The sequence below is a fragment of the Trifolium pratense genome, linkage group LG7, assembly GCF_020283565.1.
Source record: "Trifolium pratense cultivar HEN17-A07 linkage group LG7, ARS_RC_1.1, whole genome shotgun sequence".
NCBI lineage: Eukaryota > Viridiplantae > Streptophyta > Magnoliopsida > Fabales > Fabaceae > Trifolium > Trifolium pratense.
In genome coordinates, this window is record NC_060065.1 from 6,966,848 (window position 1) to 6,988,315 (window position 21,468).

The 21,468-nt window shown below is 33.8% G+C and overlaps 3 protein-coding genes across 3 annotated transcripts; 2 read left to right on the forward strand and 1 right to left on the reverse strand.

The window, feature by feature from the left end:
• Positions 1–3,733: 3,733 nt before the first annotated feature.
• Positions 3,734–9,110, forward strand: LOC123894230 (mitochondrial carrier protein CoAc1). The gene is made up of 6 exons (XM_045944170.1): positions 3,734–4,499; positions 5,562–5,647; positions 5,732–5,939; positions 7,786–7,927; positions 8,130–8,443; positions 8,730–9,110. The coding sequence occupies exons 1-6, from the start codon at positions 4,320–4,322 to the stop codon at positions 8,829–8,831; spliced, it is 1,032 nt and encodes a 343-aa protein (XP_045800126.1). The 5' UTR covers positions 3,734–4,319; the 3' UTR covers positions 8,832–9,110.
• Positions 9,111–10,093: 983 nt separating this feature from the next.
• On the forward strand, positions 10,094–13,954 carry LOC123894232 (protein IQ-DOMAIN 6). Its single transcript, XM_045944172.1, has 5 exons — positions 10,094–11,462; positions 11,549–11,794; positions 12,210–12,437; positions 12,550–12,663; positions 13,000–13,954. The coding sequence occupies exons 1-5, from the start codon at positions 11,397–11,399 to the stop codon at positions 13,675–13,677; spliced, it is 1,332 nt and encodes a 443-aa protein (XP_045800128.1). The 5' UTR covers positions 10,094–11,396; the 3' UTR covers positions 13,678–13,954.
• A 70-nt stretch (positions 13,955–14,024) lies between these two features.
• Positions 14,025–19,645, reverse strand: LOC123894231 (cytochrome P450 711A1-like). The gene is made up of 5 exons (XM_045944171.1): positions 19,241–19,645; positions 16,333–16,485; positions 15,004–15,805; positions 14,624–14,719; positions 14,025–14,505 (listed from the first exon to the last, which is right to left on the reverse strand). The coding sequence occupies exons 1-5, from the start codon at positions 19,483–19,485 to the stop codon at positions 14,176–14,178; spliced, it is 1,626 nt and encodes a 541-aa protein (XP_045800127.1). The 5' UTR covers positions 19,486–19,645; the 3' UTR covers positions 14,025–14,175.
• Between the last annotated feature and the right edge of the window lie 1,823 nt (positions 19,646–21,468).

The following is a 21,468-nucleotide window of genomic DNA, read 5'->3' on the forward strand; positions in this document are numbered from 1 at the left end:
CTGTATTGAATCTCTCTCTTATGAATGTTATTCAATGAAATTCTATCCTTAATGCTTTACAATTTCTGATCAATCTTGCAATGAACTTAGATTTTAATTATGTACGAGAGTATGAGTTGAAATCAGAACTGAATTCATTGTGCATTTGAGTGTTTCCGGTCGAGAGATTGAAACATAGAATGTAGCATACGATCAACGCGTTTTCAAATACTCCGCTACCGGTAGCTTCCATCCAAGAGATTGGAGAAGTATCGGTAGAGGATAGGGTGGATTTTGACAAGAGATTGCGATTCACCATATTGTTGATCTAGTTGTAACATTCGAGTGATTCATTACGATACAATTGAATTGCATGTGAATACTGTTGTTTAGGGAATTGTCGACGATCCAACCTCATTCTTAATCAATTGATTTCTCAACATTTTCGTACAAACACATCATTCAAACCAAACCCCCAATTTATGTGTATTCTTTGCATCATGTTTATGAACACTATTAGACTCGTTTAATCACACAATCCCTGTGGATCGATATTTTTATTACTACGTGGTAATTCGTTCACTTGCGAAAATTATCCATCAATGACCACCCCTTCTATGGAGTGTTCATCATCTTCAACCGATTAATGAACTCTTAGGCTGCATATATTAGATCCGTAAAGTTCAATTTCCTTGTCCCAAGCAATTACCTAACTGCCCATGAAGAGAGCCCAATCTAAAAGATAAGTCGATTTGATGGAAGAGTCTCATGACTTAAGTATCACATTAACCCTTTTATTTAATCAATGTTGGACACTTTTTCCACAATTTTTTTTTAAAGTGAGTATAAAACACTCTTTCAAAAAAGTCATCCGGTAAAAGAGTTTACTAACCACTTGAATACAATCATAAATCTTGAGTCCAATTAAACTTAATGGCTATAAATTCATCTGAGGTGTCCGAGTTTCGAACTCCGACTTCTGGATATACAATGCAATGTTCCTACCAACCGAACTGAGCTCACGAGTACCATTAAATGAGATACTTAATGAAACCATTTATGTTATTTTCTTTATGATATGAGAATCATTTATGTGGAGCTTAATCCTTATTACCTATTCAATATTTTACAAATTTACAATATTATTTTTAGCTATTCCAAGGGTAAATGGATGTTTGACTAATGTTTTACCAAAATTAGGAATACATGTTTTTACCCCATCCAACAACTCCTAAATTCAAGCAATCATTTTAGGATTCTTTCTTCCAAACCAAAGAAAGCAAAACTTTGCTATTTGTTCTCCCACTTCTAATTTTCCTTTAGGACTTTGCAGGCAAATGAAACCCTCTTAGTCCTCACTCATTCAAATCCCAACATCCTTAAAACAAACAAACATTCACAAACCATTCAACAAAACAAAACAAAACAAAAAAATAAGAAAAAAAAAAATCACAAATTTCATACAAAGATATTGGTGAAACACAACACCATCATACAACACAAATTGGATGTTTGTCTGTCATGGGAAGAAGTGTTCCTCTTGATGATACAACATTAATACACCCATTACTTCATTTTTCATTTTTAGCAGCAGGTTTTGCTGCTACCATTGCCATAATCACAGTTATATGCACTGATCTATTCCGAAAAAAATCGCAACCAGAACCACCAAAAATCGAACCATCAGACGTATCAAAAGTTTTAAATGATTCTACCATACCATCAACCGCGGTCGCTACAAGAAATTCATCACAACATGAACAAGAAAATTCTCCTTCAACAGATGATAAAGATAAACAAGAAAATGATAACAATGAGTTTATGAAAAAGGAGTTACCTCTTCCACCTGCAATGTTAGTACCAAAAGAACCATATTATGGCAATCATTTGAAAAGGGTAACTTCAGAACGAAGAGCTTCTTTTAGTTTAAGCATGAAAATGCCAAGGAGTTTATCATTGGCAAGAAATTGGGATCATCTAAAAGAAGATAAAATTAAGAGAAATTGGGATCATCTGAAAGAGGATAAAATTAAGAAAAATTGGGATCATTTAAAAGAGGATAAAATAAAGAAAAATTGGGATCATTTAAAAGAGGAACATATTAAACCCAAGTTGAAACAAGAACCAGACTCTGTTTGGATGAAAACAATTATATTAGGTGAAAAATGTGTTCCTGATGAAGAAGATGATCCTATTATCTTTGAAGGAAAAGGGAAGAAAATTGCAGCTTATCATCCTAAAAGTAATATGTCAATGTCTAGACAGAATTTTGTTCTTGAACCTGATGCATTGTGTGTAGCACAATCTCAAACACAAGAAGACAGAATGAATAACAACATTTAATTTATTTTTATTTTTATTTGTTAGTTAGTTTATGATTGAATGGATTCAGCTTTTTTTTTTTGTCTTTGTACAAAAGAAGAAATTAAATTTGATATTTTCTGGTGTATATGCAGAGAATTTAATTTTCTGTACCTTAGTAGTGAAATGATTGTTTATTATGCTCTGCTGTTTAAGGAATGTGTTAACGTGTGGTGAAAACAAAATATGTCTGTTGGTTTGTTCTGTTGTAACATGAACAAGTAGGAATGCAAGAAAACACGCCGCTTGAAACGTGTAGAAATAAAATGTACATGAAGCATAGATTCAAAGGGCCATTATTTTGGTAGTGACATTTCATATTTATGAAATTATGAGTTGTGCTTTTCATTATGGATATGAATGCGAAACATATATAAAAGCAAAGCAGGTAGTTATGGCCCATGTTGGTGTTTAAACTAGTGTTGAGCACCAACCTGCCATCCGACTTTAAAACTGGCATAATTGCCAATATATAGAAGTAGTCGGTTGGGTTGGGTCTTGGGTCAACAATCGTGAAAAATCGATTATGAACGGTTCCATACAAGTAGATGCGAGTCTCTAAAAATTTATATCATAGAGATATTAATTTTTTAACAAACAATGAATTGACCGAGTGCATGAATTTAGACTTTTAAGCAAGTGATTAGTGATTCGATCCTTGATTTTCGTGTATGGAATAAATTCAGTTGGAAAGGAAGAACATATCATGTGTGCCCAACATGCTCTCCGATCCTTGATTTTAATAATCATCCGACATCAATAGTCTAAATGTAATCAAATGGTTCTGATTAATCTGATTTTATTTAACTACTTTTTTACAGTTTTAATCTCAACCATTCAATTTTGATTGAACTATCTTCGGCAGTTAATGCATTAATGCAATAACTACGTTAAATCCATCCCACTTATGTTTTGTTTGATTTTGTGGTATAGCATACTATATCATGTTCCGGTGCAAAATTAAACCTAAAAATTTGAAGCTACAAATTTGAACAATGAGTAAAAAACACACGTGAAGAGAGTTTTTACTGTGAAAACAAACACAAATTCGATCAAGTTTGAGTAACTAATTTTTTTTACATATAATATAAAATAGATATATTAATTATTCAATGTATCTAAAATATAATTTTTTTTCTTATATTATGGATCAAAAATAGTACTAAAAACAAATTAATTATCAAATCAATTACTTCTTCCGATCATTTTTATAAGAAACAATTCATTTTTAAATTTATTAAATAATTAATATATTCAATCTATAACATAAATCGCTGGTTTTTGATAAAATAACTTATTGCATTATTATATTATTTTTGAGTTGACCCGATTTTCCCGACCCAATTGTGAAAGAAACATTTTCCATATTTAAAATTTCCGGTTGAATTAACGTGGACAAATCAGGAATCATGTGATGTAGACGCCGAAAGCGAATAAACAGGCCCATCGTTACTAAAGATGCGCCATAATTGCAAAGAAAGAAAAAAAAAAATTCGGAATCTTACACCTACAAATACAAAAATGTAACGTAACAAAACAAATCAAAATCATAACAACAATACCTAAAAAACCAAAGGAGAACGGGTATCTCTTCTCTTCCATCATTCACACCCGTTCTCCTCCATTCAACGTCGTTAGGTTTTTCGCGATCCATCGTATTAATCGATTCAAATCGCCGATCAGAGAAAAAAACCTTGACGTTTGGTGTAATTAACAGGTTATTGTTGTGATTCAAATAGAAATAGATAAATAGGCTTTTTTGTTTTGTTGATTTGTTGATGAATCAAATTTTTGCTGAATTGAATTGGCTTGTAAACATAGCCAATTCTTCGAATCTTCGTGTTCGTAAGCCATTGCAACAATCTACTCCAATCTCTTTCTCCAGAAGTAGATGGGATAAGGAGTTTTCTCAGCTACAGAGTGGATAAATTAGGTTTCAAATTTCAATCAAATTCGTGAAACTTTTTGAAATAATAATAATGGATTCTTCCCAAGGTTCTACGTTGGCTGGTTTGGTGAATAATGCATCTATTAAGAGGGATGAATCTAGACTCGATCGTGTTCCTGTTTATGTTAAGGAGCTAATTGCTGGTGGCACTGCTGGTGCGCTTGCTAAAACTTCCGTTGCGCCTCTCGAACGGGTCAAGATACTTTGGCAGGTACATTTTTTGACTTTTTTGCTAACATGATTTAAGGCTTGTGTTAATTTTATGTTTGATTTAATTAGCTTTTTAGGAGGTAAAATTGATGTTAGATGTGTAGAATTGATTTTGACATGTTTCGATGCTCTCGACTAGAATTGATTATAATTTGAAGTTTTTGCTTGCCTCTACAATTTTGATTTTTAGGTTCGGATTTATTGCTTAACCTAATTTTATATGAATGTGTCCAAATATATTATAAATCACTAAACATTCAACTCACATATACTAGTAAGAATCAATCATACAAAATCAACTTTTGTTACCTCAGAACATACTAATTAACATACATCATAAGTTTTCTGTAAAAAAAGTAAGAACATCTTTACCTTTATATATTGATGGGAAATTTGCAGGACTTAGTGTGCTAGAATATCATGTAATTCGTTTTTTGGTAGATGGAATCTTCCAGGAACTTAGGGTTAGGGAGAGAGGATTTAGGCCTCTATAAAGAGAGGATATATGTTCTGATGCTATGGTTCAATTATATCTTAGTATAGTATTCAGTTTCAACTCCTTCGTTCAATGGTTTTTATGTCTCTCGCTTGATTATTGAAGCTCTTGATTTTGCAATCCTTGTAATTTTCCACTCATCCAGTGACTTTCAGAGCGTATTGCCTGCTGTCCTGTTTCAACCTGCCAGTGGAGCCTTTATCAAAAGAAATAATTAAGCTGAAAACTCTGGCTTTTAATTTTTAATTGTTCTCTATTTCCAATGATACATAGAAGTAATACATAACCATAACCAACGGTGATGTTTCTTTCGTTGTTCCTTATTTTCTCCGAGCATTGTGGTCAAGTAGTGGCTGTAGCTTCGTCGTAGCGCTAGAGCTTAGTGGAATTTTGAACTAATTGCTATTTTAAGCAATTGACTGGCACCAAGACTATTTTTAAATGGGTAGATGTTCCTCTTTAAGGCGTTTAATAGTGAGATAACTCAAATAAGATTTGATTGCTGCTAGCCTGTTACCATTGTTAATGTATGTTCCTCTTTTACCTTCATTTTATCTCTTTTTACAGACAAGGACCGGAGGATTCCATAATCTTGGAGTGTACCAGTCTATGAATAAGTTGCTTAAGCATGAAGGTTTTCTAGGATTATATAAGTAAGACTCAAATTGCATGATATGATTTTTCCTTTTGGTTTACTATGCATGTGTCGTTAACATTTGCTTATGTGGTCATTTCAGAGGAAATGGAGCCAGTGTTATCCGGATTGTTCCATATGCAGCCTTGCATTTTATGACATACGAGCGGTATAAAAGTTGGATCCTGGACAATTATCCCATGTTAGGAACGGGTCCTTCTATCGATCTTTTAGCTGGCTCAGCAGCTGGGGGAACTTCAGTTTTATGTACATACCCCTTAGATCTTGCCCGTACCAAACTTGCTTATCAGGTAAGGATTTCTTTTCAGCATATTTCAACCTTTGAAATAGACTTGTTTGAACTAGGGATGGCAAAAAAACCCAAACCCAAGTCAACGGGCGAAACCCGAATTGACTGGGTTTGGGTTTGGGTTTGGGTAACACCCGAAAATATGGGTGTGGGTTTGGTATCACTCAAACCCACACCCGAAACCCATACACCCACCCGAAACATGTTAAAATTACCTAAATACCCCCACACATATATATAAGTGTAAAAGTAAAATTAGGTTTTTCACAAACCACAAACCAAAATTGTGTTTGAATTTTGCTTGAAAGTTGGAAGAACTTAATTTTGGTTTAGTTGTAATTTAATTTCTTGAAAGACTATTTTGTAATTTTAAATTCCCTTGTAATTTTAAACCTATGTTTTTGCTAAGTGATTGACAATATGTTTAAATTCCATTGTTTTTGCTTAAATTTGTAAAGTAGTACAAAATGTGTTGTGGGTTTGGGTTTGGGTGTAAAAAACCCGAACCCAATGGGTGTGGGCGTGGGTGTGGTTTTGCCACCCGAACAGATTTGGGTTTGGTTTTGGGTTTGGGTGTTGATTTCGGGTGTGGGTTTGGTATCACACAAACCCGCACCCGTGGGCGCCCATTGCCATCCCTAGTTTGAACCTTTAATGCATACACATATCTTATATGAGAAATACTAGTATGCAGCAGCACACTTTTTATCCATTAGACTCTCTTACATTGGGTGAAATTCACAATTCTCGTCAAATTTATCTGGAATCCACACTATTTAGGGCCTGTTTGAATTGACTTATTTGAGTTTATCTACTGACATAAACAATTCTATGACTTTCATAAGCTGTTTTTAGCTCTCCAGGATATAGCTTATGAAAACAACTTATAGCTTATAGGAAAGACAATTTGACTTTGTTTTATCTTTTCTATAAGCTGCAAATAAAAGGTTGTTTGTCCAAACAGAGCCTTAGTGAGATCCACTCCAAAATAGTGAGACTTATTTGAATTTCATCCCACAGAAGGGTGTATTCAAAAGAGAGTGCTAGTTATATCTTATATAGTGATGAGAACCTCTTATTTTCCCTTCCACTATTTTGTTTTTGGTTTAATTTAGTCCTCCAATTAATTCAAAGGAACATTGTACAACTAATTCAAACAGGATTAGTAAGAGCTAGATTATAAATAGTATTAAAGTCTCCCAATTTTAGAAGAGGGACTGAAAAAGGTTAATGGCATTGAATGCTTCAGCATGCCTTAACCAGAGAGAGTATGAAACACACATTATTGAGATTCAAACCATATGGTCCATGAGCTATATGAAAGTTTGAAAGCCAATGTAATAATCATATACGAGAAATTGAAAACCAATGTATTTATATTGAAATCAAATCTACATTGATTAAACGCAATGACCCAGGTCAATAAAACTGACAAGATTAGCTTAAAAGGACCCGCTTCATACATGCACAGAATATGAGAAGAATTCATTATTAGATCTGTTTAATCTGTAATCTCTTTGAGGATTTATGTCATTTTTTCAAATAATTAGGTCCACATTGATTCAACTGATGAACTATTTTCATTTGCAATATTCTATTGGTATAGAGTATAGACCCTTTTGTTTCTTATTTTCATTGCAACTTGGGAACATTTACCAAATTGTTATCATAACATTATTAGTTGGCCGTAAGAAATTGGTAACTTTCCATTGTATGAGGTGAACCTGTACCATGTTCCATTAATATAATATGCATTTGGTGGTGAGGGGGATTGTTTTTAGGGAAGAATTGCATGCAATTTTTAAATCACATTATAATTTTTGTTTCTGTCGTTTACAATTTTATAGGTGGTGGACACAAAAGGATGTATCAAAGATGGTATTAAAGGAGTTCATTCTCCACCCGTAGGTCCTGTACATAATGGGATTAAAGGTGTACTTACAAGCGCCTATAAGGAAGCTGGAGTTCGTGGACTTTATAGAGGTGTAGGTATGTGTGTCCCAGAATCCACCAATACCATCTTTATGCATGGCAATCATAACTGGTTCTTGTTGGACAACTTTGTTGGAATTCTTTTTTGTGGCACATATGTTTCCTTATAGCATGTCTCAACCATCATCTCTTGCATTTTACTAGCGTAGCGATTATTTTTAATACATTTATTGTAAACATCACCTTTCTCTTTCCTTAGGTCCAACCCTTACTGGAATTCTTCCATATGCTGGTTTAAAGTTCTATACGTATGAGAAGTTGAAGATGCATGTTCCTGAAGAACATCAGAAGTCCATTTTGATGCGCCTTTCTTGTGGAGCTCTAGCTGGATTGTTCGGACAGACTTTAACGTACCCTTTGGATGTTGTTAAGAGACAAATGCAGGTTGGGAACCTGCAAGATGCAGCTAATGGTGATGCCAGATACAAGAATACATTTGATGGACTTAGGAAGATTGTTCGAAATCAAGGGTGGAAGCAGTTGTTTGCAGGCGTGAGCATTAACTACATAAGGGTAATGCTCAACTTATCATATATCTAACTTTATGTTACTGTTAGCTGTGGTCTAGAAGATTACTTTTTCAAGTTTCGCTATTTGTTTTACCTTTCATAAGCAGATCAAATTATGCCGGAAGTACTCTTTCTAGGTTTTGTTGATAAGATGCTAGTCCCATTCTCTTGTTTGCTAAATTTTGGGATATATCAAATTATCAATCACCAAACTTCTATATAAACAACCGTGCTTTATTTTGGTTCTGAAGTGGTTCAATTCTTAATAACATTCCTTGTTATGTTCCCAGATTGTTCCGTCAGCTGCAATTAGCTTCACCACATATGACATGATGAAGGCTTGGCTTGGAGTACCACCCCAACAAAAGTCTCGGTCGGTTTCAGCAGGATAATTTTCGGTGCTCACTTGTTGATAGCAAGAATTTACTATGACTTGACTTCATTATTACAGGGATAGACATATAGAGAGTATCACTTCATTTGACTTGTACAAATTATTGTTTAGAGGAACCCTTGTGATTATATTGATCAATACTCTAGTTTGATTATGATATCATCTAGAGAGTTCCTTCACTTTGCTACTTCATTACTTCTTGAACCGTCTAACTGTGACTCTAGTTTAATTGTAGATTTGTCAGAAATTGTGGATCCAATGCAATACTATTTCACTAGGATTACAGTGTCAGGTTTGCCAATGCTTATATTTTTGCATTCTAGTTAATTACAAGAGTTCCATGAGGTCACAAATAGATGACTGCAAGCCTGCATTGCCAAGAATGTGGACATGTTCACATGTGCATGGCTTGCCTATGACTTTAACAAAGATCGCAGTAGCGCATAATTTAATTATTTGGTGAATAAAAGGGACTTGTTATTGTTTACACTCACATGTTATATTGCATGTTTGGAAACCAATATTGCCACAATACCCTCTTCATCAATCATTTTTGGTAAATTTAAGTTGTTGATTGTTAACAAAACCAAACACATTCAGAATTTTTTCACTGCACATTGAGTTGAGCATCTTTGTTTCTGTATTCAGAATTGTGTCACTGCACGTCAAAAACATGAAGTTGACCCGATTGAGTTTTAAAACATAATACTTGAATTTTAAAACATCATACCAAGTTTTAACTCCAACAAAGTAATACGTGAATTTTGCTGGTTTTTGTGTAAGGTTAGATAAAATCATAAACTTCATCGAGTTTTGCAGTTCTTTGTGTAAGGTTAGATAAAATCATAGACTTTATTGAGATTTTTAAGATTGTATAGTACTCCTATATTATGGTTGATAAAGTGGCCTAGAAGACAGATTGGTTAAACCACAGCTGAGTTGTTATGTTTTGGATACATAAACAACTGAAAACATAAAAGGAGTCTCCTTGCTTGCACGTTGTGTCATTGACTATCTGTCTTTTATTTTTCTTTTTTCCTTTTCCATCTCACTAATTTCTTTTAACTTTTGTTTGACTATTGATTTCTTGGAATGTATTGTTGACCCAGCACTCTTTTGTTTGTTAGCTTGTTGTTTTAATGTGGTCATTTATTTATTGTCACCTTCTGAATTTTAATTTTAAGTTCAGTTTCATGCAGCCAATTAAGCAGGCGTTAAAGTAAAATAATGATCCTATTATCCTAATGCTAAATTTATAAAAGTAAAATAATACTTACTACTGTACCTAATAATAATGTGAGTATATTGCTACTAGTATACTCCTATCCTATGTTTGGTTGCATTGTCATTGGATTCCTAAGAACATGCACAGCCTTGCACTTGCGGACATGAATGCTTCACTATTCTCGAAAACACAGGATAGATAGATACAAATAAATAAGTACTACTGGCTGGTCACCTCATTTTGAATTGAATCCAAAACTATACGACAAAAAGTAGTAGGAGCCAAATTTTTATGAAAAATGCTAAGAATTCAAATACGGAGTAAGTTATGCAATTAAAGCTTTAAAAATCTAAAAAATAATCTTCTCAAAACATTTTTTTTGTTTCTTATGATACCATTATTTGTCGAAGTTGTTGCTGCTCCGTGCAGTATCCACGGGAATGCTCCTCAAAACCAAATAAGAAAGACAAAATATACAAATCAATTGTTACAATGTAGTGCCAAACACTAATGAATAAAAAACAATCTTTTCAATAATAATGAATTGGTCCAAATTATAAGAGTCTTAATTCTTTTAATCAATCGTCAAGGGCGTTAAATCCTTATCTCTTGTGTATGGGAAAAATTCAGTTGGGATGAAAGATCACGCTCTATAGATTTCTCGACAGAATAGAAATAGTATAGCTTTTGAAGGGCATTGTATGGGGAATCTGGAATGCTTGCATGCTCATCAGTCAGTGTATGAGAGGGGTAGATTTTAACTTCACTTTGTGAGAAACAAACATCAACTGATCAAAGATCTCATTGTCCCATTCTACCATCATTTTCATATTTTTGCACAACTTTCCCTCTCTTTTTTTCCCAGTTGTACCTATCTCACTTTTTCCAGCTACTGCACCCCAAAACCAAAACGTTTCGTGCCTTTTCATACACTTTTTTTTTTTATTTCCCTCTGACTCTCTTTCCTCAACTCAACACCAAAGTTGATGGACCCCACTTGTTCAAAAACACAAACTCAAAATTTGAACCGCCGAACGTGATGTGGCAGTAATGTTCCAATTCCAACACAAACGAATCATCCAATCCAACACAACTTGCGGGACCAGTTACTTCATTTCCCTTCCTTTGTCCGTTCCACGTTTTTTTGAATTTCAAATCTCCATAACACTAAACTACTACTAGTAACTACACCCCCCCACTACATAACTATACCCCACTAACCCCTCTCTCTCTCTCTCTCTCTCTGGTCACTTTATTACACTTCGTTCAAAGACAAGACACAATCAAAGACACTTTGTTAGTAACATTCTCTCTCTGCAGTTTCAAACCAGCAGCAACATGGGTGCTTCAGGAAAATGGATGAAAGCATTAATCGGATTCAAGAAACCAGACAAAGATGAACATGTAAGTTACTTGCATACATCCCACAAAAAAAGATTGTTTTTTTTTTTTTATTGTTGTTGACTTTTTTTTCTGGTTTATGTTTGAAGGTGAAAGAAGGAGGGAAGAGTAAGAAATGGAGATTATGGAGAAGTTCATCAGGTGATAACAGTTCATGGAAAGGTTTCAAAACTAACCCCCACAAAGCAGCTTCTGAAGGGTCTGAATCACCAACTGCAGCAGAAGCTTTCACCGCCGCAGTAGCCACCGTTGTGAGAGCTCAACCTAAGGATTTTAGACTTGTTAGACAAGAATGGGCTGCTATAAGAATCCAAACTACTTTTCGCGGCTTCTTGGTAAACACCATTGTCACAAAGTTTTTGTTTTTAAATTTGTGTTCTTGTTCTTCTATTATGACTCTTTATTTTCCTGTTTTTAGACGAAGTTAAGGTAAAGAACAAAACTTTTTATCAAAATAAACATACCCATTTAATGTTGTTTTAGTTTGGATTGGGAATTTGGGACTTTGATCTATTTTAGGGTTTATGTGAAAAGAAAAACTGTCATGAAAGTTTTTCTAATAATTAATGTTGTTCTTTGTAGTTAATAATAGTACAGTACTACTATTTAACATTCAACAACATAACTAATATGAAGAGTTATTGTTGAAACTTGAAACATTAAATGTCTGTGATGTTAGTGTGTATTGAACTCTTTGTTGGAACTTGGAAGGAACTGTGTTTGTAATTAATGGAATTGTTGTGTGTGCAGGCAAGACGGGCTTTGCGGGCTTTGAAGGCAGTGGTGAGGATTCAAGCACTTGTCAGGGGTAGACAAGTGAGGAAGCAAGCTGCAGTGACATTGAGGTGCATGCAGGCCTTGGTTCGAGTTCAAGCTCGAGTAAGAGCTCGTCGTGTGAGGATGTCCATGGAGGGACAAGCCGTGCAGAATATGCTCAATGAGCGACGCAGCAAGCTTGAACTTTTGAAGGAAGCCGAGGTATGTATCTTGAATTGACTTGTTGACAGTAGGAATCTTTTCAAGTTTTAGTTAGGTGTGAACTGTGGGGTGTCTCTAACTGTTAAGAAATATATCTTTTTTGAATCTGCAGGAAGGGTGGTGTGATAGTATAGGAACATTGGAAGATGTTAAATCAAAAATACAAATGAGGCAAGAAGGAGCTTTCAAAAGAGAGAGGGCTCTTGCATATTCACTTGCTCAGAAGGTAACAAATTAAGTTTGGAATCACTTTTTAGTACTGTGTAATGCGCTGTCTATTAGTCCTTGTAATTGAATTTCTTTTATCATATTAGTCCTTTTAGATCCCGTCAATTTAGTCTCTGAAATTTTCTATAACAGACTAATGTGATTGAGAATTTCCAAATTCATGGATCATTTGAAATTTTGTTAGCCTTTCAGAAATGAAGTTAACACCGCCTTACAAGTTTAGGAACTTAATTGTTGATTCTTTCAATTCAAACAAAGTATTAAGTAGAGACTGTTTCGCCTTTTTCTTTCCTGTTTGCAAGTATAAGATGCTTTAACTTTTTGAGATTTATAGCAATGCAGGCCAGCCTCAAGCACTAATTCACGAACAAATACCTCATTTTCATCTCTCAAGAATCATGAAATGAACAAAGCTAACGGGGGGTGGAGTTGGTTGGAAAGATGGATGGCAGCCAAGCCTTGGGAGACTAGATTGATGGAACAATCTCATGCCGAAAGCTTAAATAAAACCCCACCACCACCTCCAAAGAAGTTTGTGGAATCCATTGTAAGCTCTAATTCGAAACCATGCTCAGTCAAAATCAAGAAGAACAATGTCACAACAAGGATTTCTGCTAAGCCTCCTCCCCACATTGGACAAGCTACTCGTTCGTCATCAAGTCCTAGTTCTGAGTTTCGGTATGACGAGAGTTCTGCATCATCTTCTATTTGTACATCAGCAACACCAATGTCAGGGAACACTTGTGAAAGGACCGAGGATAGTAGTAGCAGTTCTAGGCCAAATTACATGAACCTGACTCAGTCAACAAAGGCGAAGCTAAAAACCGGTAATCCAATGTATAACAGAGCTCAAAGGCAACAATCAATGGATGAGTTTCAATTTATGAAAAGGGCTGCAGTTTTCTCAAATGCAGATTCTAAAAGCATAGCTGCTTCTGATCATTCACTCAACTTTTCTAGGCCACTTCACCTACCTACCTACTCGGACAAGAGCTCAGTTAGGCCGCGGTGAAAAAGGGAAATTGAAGTCAGCTTCATGGATGCTCAAAAACATCTCTTTATTTATTTGTTTTTCCAAGAAGTTCAACGTCTTGTTGTTCAGTGTATTTTAATCAAGTTAGTTAGCGAGTTTGAAGTAGAACTAGAAGTTGTTTATGTCCTTGATGTTAGTTGTGAACGGGGATCTCCATTTGTATAATTGTTAATTTGTGAGTATTGATAATACTCAGCCTGGAGAGTTTATCTTCGATGAATTGTCAATTTATGTGAAAACCACATTTTGTTAACAATATTTTTGATCTCATTTTGTGATTCTTAAATCATTGATGGTTTTGTAGGAAGAGTGACTAATAGATAGTATTTAAAAGCTAGAAAATCATAATAGTATCTCTTTCATTATTTGTTATATAACATTATCCTTCATTATTGTATCTCATCATACTTATTTCTCAATTCTCATATTAGTTTATATTTCACAAGTACAATCTTAACAGTTTATTTAGCAAATCCTCTATGTTCTTTTTATGGCTCTCAGTTTGACACCATGCTTGAAGTTGAGGACTATGCCATATTCGAGTTCCAAAGGGTTTTCCATATTAGGTGAATGCCGAAACAAGTATTTTCTGTATAAATGGATGAGAGAAAGCTTGATTTCTTGTATGGAAAATTTCTGTCCAATGCAAGCCCGAGGACCAATTCCAAATGGTATGAAAGCATAAGGGTGTCTTCGTTTCATTTCTTCACAGTTAGGATCAAACCGTTCTGGTTTGAACTTTTCTGGCTCTGGAAAGTTTTGCGGGTCTTTTGCTAGAACGCCAAGAGCTAACCAAACCCAAGTTCCCTGCTTGTACAAAACTACTTCAGTGACAATTTAAAATACAAAACTTCTCATTTATGATTATGATAACTTGTGAATGAAGAAGCATTGATGATCATGCAATGAGAAACATATGTCTTACCTTTGGAAGAAGGTAACCTCCAATCTTTACTTCATTTGATGTTTCTCTTGCTACTAATGGTGATACAATGTAAATTCGCATCGCCTCTTTGATCACCTGCATTAATTTAATGGAACATAAAAAGTATAAGAGTTTAATTTTGATACATTGTCAAACTTTTAACCTTTTTAACTGTCATCAAAGAACAATCAATCGTATGTCTGACTTAAGAAGTAGTTATGCTTAGCTTAAAGTCAATAGATTGACAATATAAAAAATATTTACACTGATGGTGAATACAAATTAAATCCAAAGTATAACTATTATATATTTTTATGCTTGCCCTTTGCAATTTCAAACTTGAGAGAATTTTTCAGGATGTTCATTCATGTTTAACTAACCTGATCAAGATAAGGGAACTTGTCATGAAGATCTTGAGAAGTAGGTATATGATCTATTGAACCAAACCCATCAATCTCTTCAAGCAACTTTTTCTCAACTTCTGGATGTGCAGCTACCAAATAGACAACAGAAGACAAAGTAAAGGAAGTGGTTGCTGATCCAGCAAGCAAGTGTTCATAGGTAACAGCACTGATATATTCAGGTGTGAAAACCTTTTCTGAAACAGCTTTTGATTCTCTAGCATTTAGTATAAGTGACAAGAAATCCTTTGAACTACGCGTCTTATTGTTCATTCTCTTCTCTACAATCTCATCAAGACGGCCACCTAGGTTTTTGTTAGTACGCTCGATTTTCCAGTCCATGGTGCCCGGTATACGCTTCAAAATCTGTCTAAATGGTTCCTGAAGAATTGGAACAAGTAGACCAAGTATGATCGAGAATGAACCGGACAAATCCATCTTAAGTTGAGTTGTAGAGTATATATGTTGGTTGATGAAATCTGTTACTTCATTACTAGCACTTGCACTCGTTACGTCGTCCTTATTAATAGTAACACTCTCGATTTCATTGCGAACGGAATGAGGTTCAGATAGGCCAAAGTTGACACCAAATGCTGCTTGTCCAATCACGTCTGTCGCGAGTTTAAGCGATAAATTAGAAAAGACAATGTCTTCTTTTTGAGAGTCAAGATTTTGAGTGGCTGATTCTATATATGATTGCATTGTTGGCACTAAACTTGATAGGTGTGATGGTTGATATAAGGACAAAATTGTGTTTCTCATGGTAGACCATTGTGAATCCCTGCATATCAAAGTGGCATGAAACTGTTAAGTAAATAATTTGAACTTATGCCGACAAATAATGTAACCTTATAGAGGACATATATGATTCTGACTTTTGAGTTTTTTGCCACTTATTAAAAGTAAAGTGATATATCATATATTCAACTTAGTGGCTAGACCACTTAGAGAATCTATGTGCATATGAAATTTCATTTCAATCTATGTGCATACAATTTATTTTCTTGGTCAACTAAAATATCGTCCGCGCATAATATAGAGACTAATTCTTCGATGTGCGCGTATAGATTTTACTATGTAACATGACATGGAAAAAAGTATTATGGAATATGAAATGTCCGGAATCAGATTTCTTGCGGTTACAGCAGGGTGCTGTAATTGATCTCTGATCGGCCGCTGAGATCGTTTTGCTTTATAAAACTATAATTTAAATCTAAACCGTCCGATCTCAAATCAATAGTCAGGATTAACTACAGCGGGAAACTGCATCAACAATTCACAGCAGTAAATCCGGATCCTGAAATATACCTGGTGAAGAAGAGGCCTTTTTGGTGAAGTGGAGAAGCTTTAATGGGAGAGGGAGTGCTTCTATTTGGAATGTCTTTAAATTTTTTTATTCCAACTTCTTTACACAGTTCTGCATCTGCTATAATTACTAGGGGCTGTCTTCCCATATGAAATCTGCATTAATAAATATTAGTAACATTATTCATAACCATAAATAGTGAAAATCATACAATTTCAAGCATAGAAATATTTTGGTAAAAAATGTAGCAGTATATACAATGTATATATACAATAAAATATTACTCTCTCCTGTCCTACTTATAAGAAAAGATTTACTTTTAAATGGACTAAATACATCAAATTTTTAATGTATCTAAAAAGTGAATCTTCTCTTATAATTAAGAATGAAAGGAGTAGTATATTGATAAAACAAATGTACTAATGAAAAAGCTTTATTTACAATTAATTTCATTTCACTTACTCTCCTCTCTCTCTCTTTTTGGTTTTGATTATTACTAATACTATTATTGTTAAGCTTTTTATGGTATCATGAGCTCAGATTCTGCCACAACTTATAGCCACCTTTTTTAGTTGCATTCATTCATTACTACTACTAGTAATTTAGAAACAATAATTATAATGATCAATTTTATTCAGTGTGATTTTTCAGTGATATAATCATTCATCAGCTAAAAGAAATGAATACTTGCAGCATATGATGATAAGATGATAATCACAAACACTAATTATTCCGAATTGTAATGATCCATGGATCCTGGCCTAGCTAGCTCTTTCCATGGGCCCCCATTTTGTCTTTTGGTGTGAGGAAGTGCAAAGGAGTGGTCTTTCCCCCCTTATTTTTTTTCCAGAGTCAACACTTTTTAAGCATTCTATTTAAAGTAATTTTTTATTTAAAAAGAGAAATATTTTAATTCTTAATATATTGACTTCACGCATTTTCATAAATTTTTAACACAAATGTACTATTTACGATGCTTAAAAGTGCCCCGAAGAAACTCGTTAATAATTCAATATCAGGAAGTCTTAAAATTTAAAGAGTACTATGTATCATGGTGTCAATGGAGTTCGAACCCAAAAACTTTCAAATTTAAGACATGTTTTTACCACTATATCATATCCTCCTTGAAATTTAGTACCGGATGATCTTTCCTATTTTATATAAGAAAAACCTAGTTTCATTTTTATTTTTTTTTAGTATTTTTCATTTTTTTTATGAAGTAGTTTTCATATATCCAAAAAATAAATTCGTTACATTGTAGTACTATTGTAGACTCCTTTAATATTATCGATTGGAAATTTTTTCTTGATTAATATGAGATGGTCAAGACAAAATACTACGGTATATCCTTAACTCTGTTGGCAGAGACATTAAATTATATATGTAGAGAGTTGGGATTCGAACTACGATCATCTCACTTATCCATCTTAAAAATGAAATTTCCAACAAGTAAACTACTCGAAAGTAAAAAACCAAACAAAGTTAGTATTATATAAGTCGAACCCGCGTTGACCAATAGGTGAATAGACATATATCAATAAAGTATTTTGTTTTTACTCAAAATAGTCTGAAAGTATACGAAGCTGGTGCTCATCTGGGCCCTTGTATGATTTTCTTTTTTAACTATAGGGGCCTTTGCATGACTTTTGTTTGTAAAACAAGAATAAAAATGGGCAATTGGATTATAGCATAATCACTTTTTTCAATTTTCAGGGCATAGAGACAGCGACCCGCCAAGCTGCACCCTGATTCAACTAACCATCACAAGCCAAAAATTTGCCAACCATCATGGATTCATAATCAAGTTGGGAAGCTGTTTACTTCAAAAGTAAAAGCTGTTTACTTCTTAATCAAGTTGAGAAGAAAAGGAGAATAAGTATATCAACTCATCCAGTGGCGGAATTAGAAAAAATATCGTGGGTGGGCCGAAAAATAGTCAATCTATTTTTAAATTGAATTTTTTGCTCTTCTATTTTCACATGTTACTATTTTGGTACCAACAAACTATATTTTTACTCTAAAAATTGTGATTTTTGGCTATAAAGGTGATTTATTGTCTCCAACATTGAATCTAAAGATGAAATATCAAATTTGAGACCAAAATTCACAATTTTTTCTCATTAAAATTCGCTAATTTTACAGCAAAAAAGTAATAAAAAAATATTGAGATAGGACTAAAATTGCAACAAATGTGAAAATATGGGACTTTAAAAATTTAATATTAATTAAACATATTTTTTATGTCATTTCATATTTATATACGCTAGTTCAACTACTAATTTTATCTATTATTATAAATTCAATTAATTATGAACTAACATTTCTAGCTTTTGGTTTCTTTCCTCTGTGCTTATCTCTTGTACTCTTTTAGCCCTCATAACATGCCTTATGTTATGCAGTGGTTGTTAATAAATTTTTGTTGCTCAAAAAAAAAAAATTATGAACTAACATTTACACTAATACTTGAACTAATATGTGTACCGAATTACTTATAGTCATCATTAATATACTCTAAATTAATATTTATATTAATATTTGTACATATATATACCGGGTGACTTAAAATCATTAATAATACATTTAAATTAATACCCTACATATAAAGTCACTACAAACATGTATAATAGGTCCGCTGCTGAACTCATCCATTGACTATAGTAACATGTATAATAAGTCACTACAAACAACTTATTTAGTGCATGTATGGTATCATAATCACGGTGGCCGATAAACAAACCCTCATACTATGCTAAACACGCACTTACTACCGCTCCTACAGTATTACTATACAATTGACGTACGAGAATTTGTTGAAATATGTTGATCCCTAAATAATTTCGATTATCTCAAGCTATTTATAACGAGCATAATCAAATCATATCCAAAAAATGTAGATGTAAGTAAACAAACCTGTAGATTGGGCCATATTGCTTGGCAAGGATTGAGAAAACATCAGGGCCATGTTTAGCCATCAAGTGAAGGTGTCCTACCAACGGTAGAGATGGTGGGCCTGGAACCTTCCTTACCTTCCAATACGGCCCATATAGATAAATCAACCATCCTCCTACCAAAGACAATAGTGTAAACAATATTGTTGAAGCAAAAGAGAAATTAATTGGAATTGGAAACAACCATTCCAAATCCATGAATACCATTCCAAATTCACAAGAGAAAAAAATGGAGGGTGGAGTTTCAATTCACTTCTTATGCTTCAAGGATTGAGGTTTATATAGAGGAATTGGAGGTAAATGGACTTTTTTAATTTTGTCGGTATATGAATGATGACTTGTGGGAATTAGATACCCTTATGCCCAATCCAATCCATTTCCTTAATTTATTCCGATTATTATAATTGTATAATAATTAAATCAATATTATAATTGTATAATTAATCAAATCAATAATATGGCATTCATGGGAAGACAAAAATATTGGGAAAATATTGGAGTATCATGAGTCACATTGGATTCAAAAGATACCTACGGGTTTTCATAAATAAATATAAAACCTACCTACGGGGTTATACATGTGGGTGTTTAATCAAGGTGATCTACTTTGAGTTACACATTTAATAATTACTGTAGTTTTTTTAAAAAAAATTGTTTAATTGTTAAAAATTGATCTATTAATGTAAATAAATGAGAAATTCTAGCTACTATATTACTTGACAAAAAAATATATAATATAATGAGTAACTCTAACTCTTAGATGAACACAAACCCAAATAAAATTTATTTAGGCGCATACGCAAGAATGATTAAAAAATAAAAATTAAATAGTTTAGTCACATTGTTTATTAGTGCTATACTCCCTCCGGTCTTATATATAAGAAAATTTTTACTTTTTAGGTTCATCGTAAAATGGATGTATTTAGACTATATTTTACAATGAACCTAAAAAGTCAAACTTTTCTTATATATAGAACCGAAGAGTACACTTGTACGTAGGCAAGTATTGTTTGAGTATATTTTTAGGTTTTTAACCCTCTAGTTCCTATAAAAATAGACTTAGTAATATAGAGTTCGTCAGTTCGGCCGTGGAATCTAGCCAAGAACCGAATAAAAAAAAATAAGTGAACCAAAAAAAGTTTAATTCAAAATAAACATCATAAAAAAAAAATAAAAAAAAGAACTGTGCATGCATCCTATTCTTAACGGCTATACTCGAACGGAAGGAGTGAGGAGAGCGATAGATGAGAACAAGATGATAATCACAATTTTATTCTTTAGCCTAAAAGAATAATATGAACACCTCTTCTACTTTGGTCGCAATGTCGCATTTGTGCTTTGGAATTGCTAGGGAATCAATGTTGTACGTTGAATTAAGACGTACATTTTGTCCTATCCTAAAATGGTTAAGTTAATGCAAATGACAAGACTGACCTCACTACTGATGGTGCTGTTACAAATGCAAAGAATGGCATCTTGTGGAGGTGTGCTAAGAAGCGATGAATGATGGGTCCTTTTTAGTGGGGTTTGCTGCTAAAATTGATGTTTGTAGTGTGCTAAATGCATAGCTTTGGAGTATTTAAAATGGTGTTCAAATTGCATGAAGAAGAGGATTAAAATAGATTCAATACAGAATAACATATAATCGAAATTTTGGCGACTAGCAAAAGACAATGACTCTCTCGCTAACAGATGAGCAACAGTGTTTGTCTGTCTCCTAATGAAATTTATCCTAAAGTTTGGTAAAAGAAGCAAAGAAGCTCTACAAGAATGTAACATGATACCAAATTCGGTACGAATATTAAGGTTATCAATGATGCCATCAATCACTAACTTGCAATCTAGTTCTATAGCAACACTGTGTATCCTACATTCCGCAACCAAATAATAGCCTCTTCAATTCCCATGCCTCAGCTTCATATGCGAAAGGACTTCCATACCGCCACAAGGTTTGAGCCTCGATGAAGTTTCCCTTGTCTCTTAAACACATTCCCACTCCATAACAACTATCCTCCTTGAATATTGCCGCGTTGATGTTATGCTTGAATGTTCCCGTTGCCGGAGCTGACTTGTCATGACTTGATCTGTTATCATAATTTGTTGTAGCGTGTTGCATCTCTGCTGCCTGCTGGTTGTTGGCAGCACTGTGATATTGTTGTTATCGGAAATTATTAACAACTTGCCACTGAT

Bases quoted from the DNA above. Each gene is read 5' to 3' on its own strand.
- LOC123894232 (XM_045944172.1), top strand. From the start codon at position 11,397: ATGGGTGCTTCAGGAAAATGGATGAAAGCATTAATCGGATTCAAGAAA. The intron at 11,795-12,209 runs GTAAACACCATT...TTGTGTGTGCAG, and splicing joins CTACTTTTCGCGGCTTCTTG to GCAAGACGGGCTTTGCGGGC. The intron at 12,664-12,999 runs GTAACAAATTAA...TGAGATTTATAG, and splicing joins CATATTCACTTGCTCAGAAG to CAATGCAGGCCAGCCTCAAG.
- LOC123894231 (XM_045944171.1), bottom strand. From the start codon at position 19,485: ATGGTATTCATGGATTTGGAATGGTTGTTTCCAATTCCAATTAATTTC. The intron at 16,486-19,240 runs GTTTGTTTACTT...TTATTAATGCAG, and splicing joins CAATATGGCCCAATCTACAG to ATTTCATATGGGAAGACAGC. The intron at 15,806-16,332 runs GTATATTTCAGG...TTTGATATGCAG, and splicing joins AAAGGCCTCTTCTTCACCAG to GGATTCACAATGGTCTACCA.
- LOC123894230 (XM_045944170.1), top strand. From the start codon at position 4,320: ATGGATTCTTCCCAAGGTTCTACGTTGGCTGGTTTGGTGAATAATGCA. The intron at 4,500-5,561 runs GTACATTTTTTG...CTCTTTTTACAG, and splicing joins GGGTCAAGATACTTTGGCAG to ACAAGGACCGGAGGATTCCA. The intron at 7,928-8,129 runs GTATGTGTGTCC...CTCTTTCCTTAG, and splicing joins TGGACTTTATAGAGGTGTAG to GTCCAACCCTTACTGGAATT.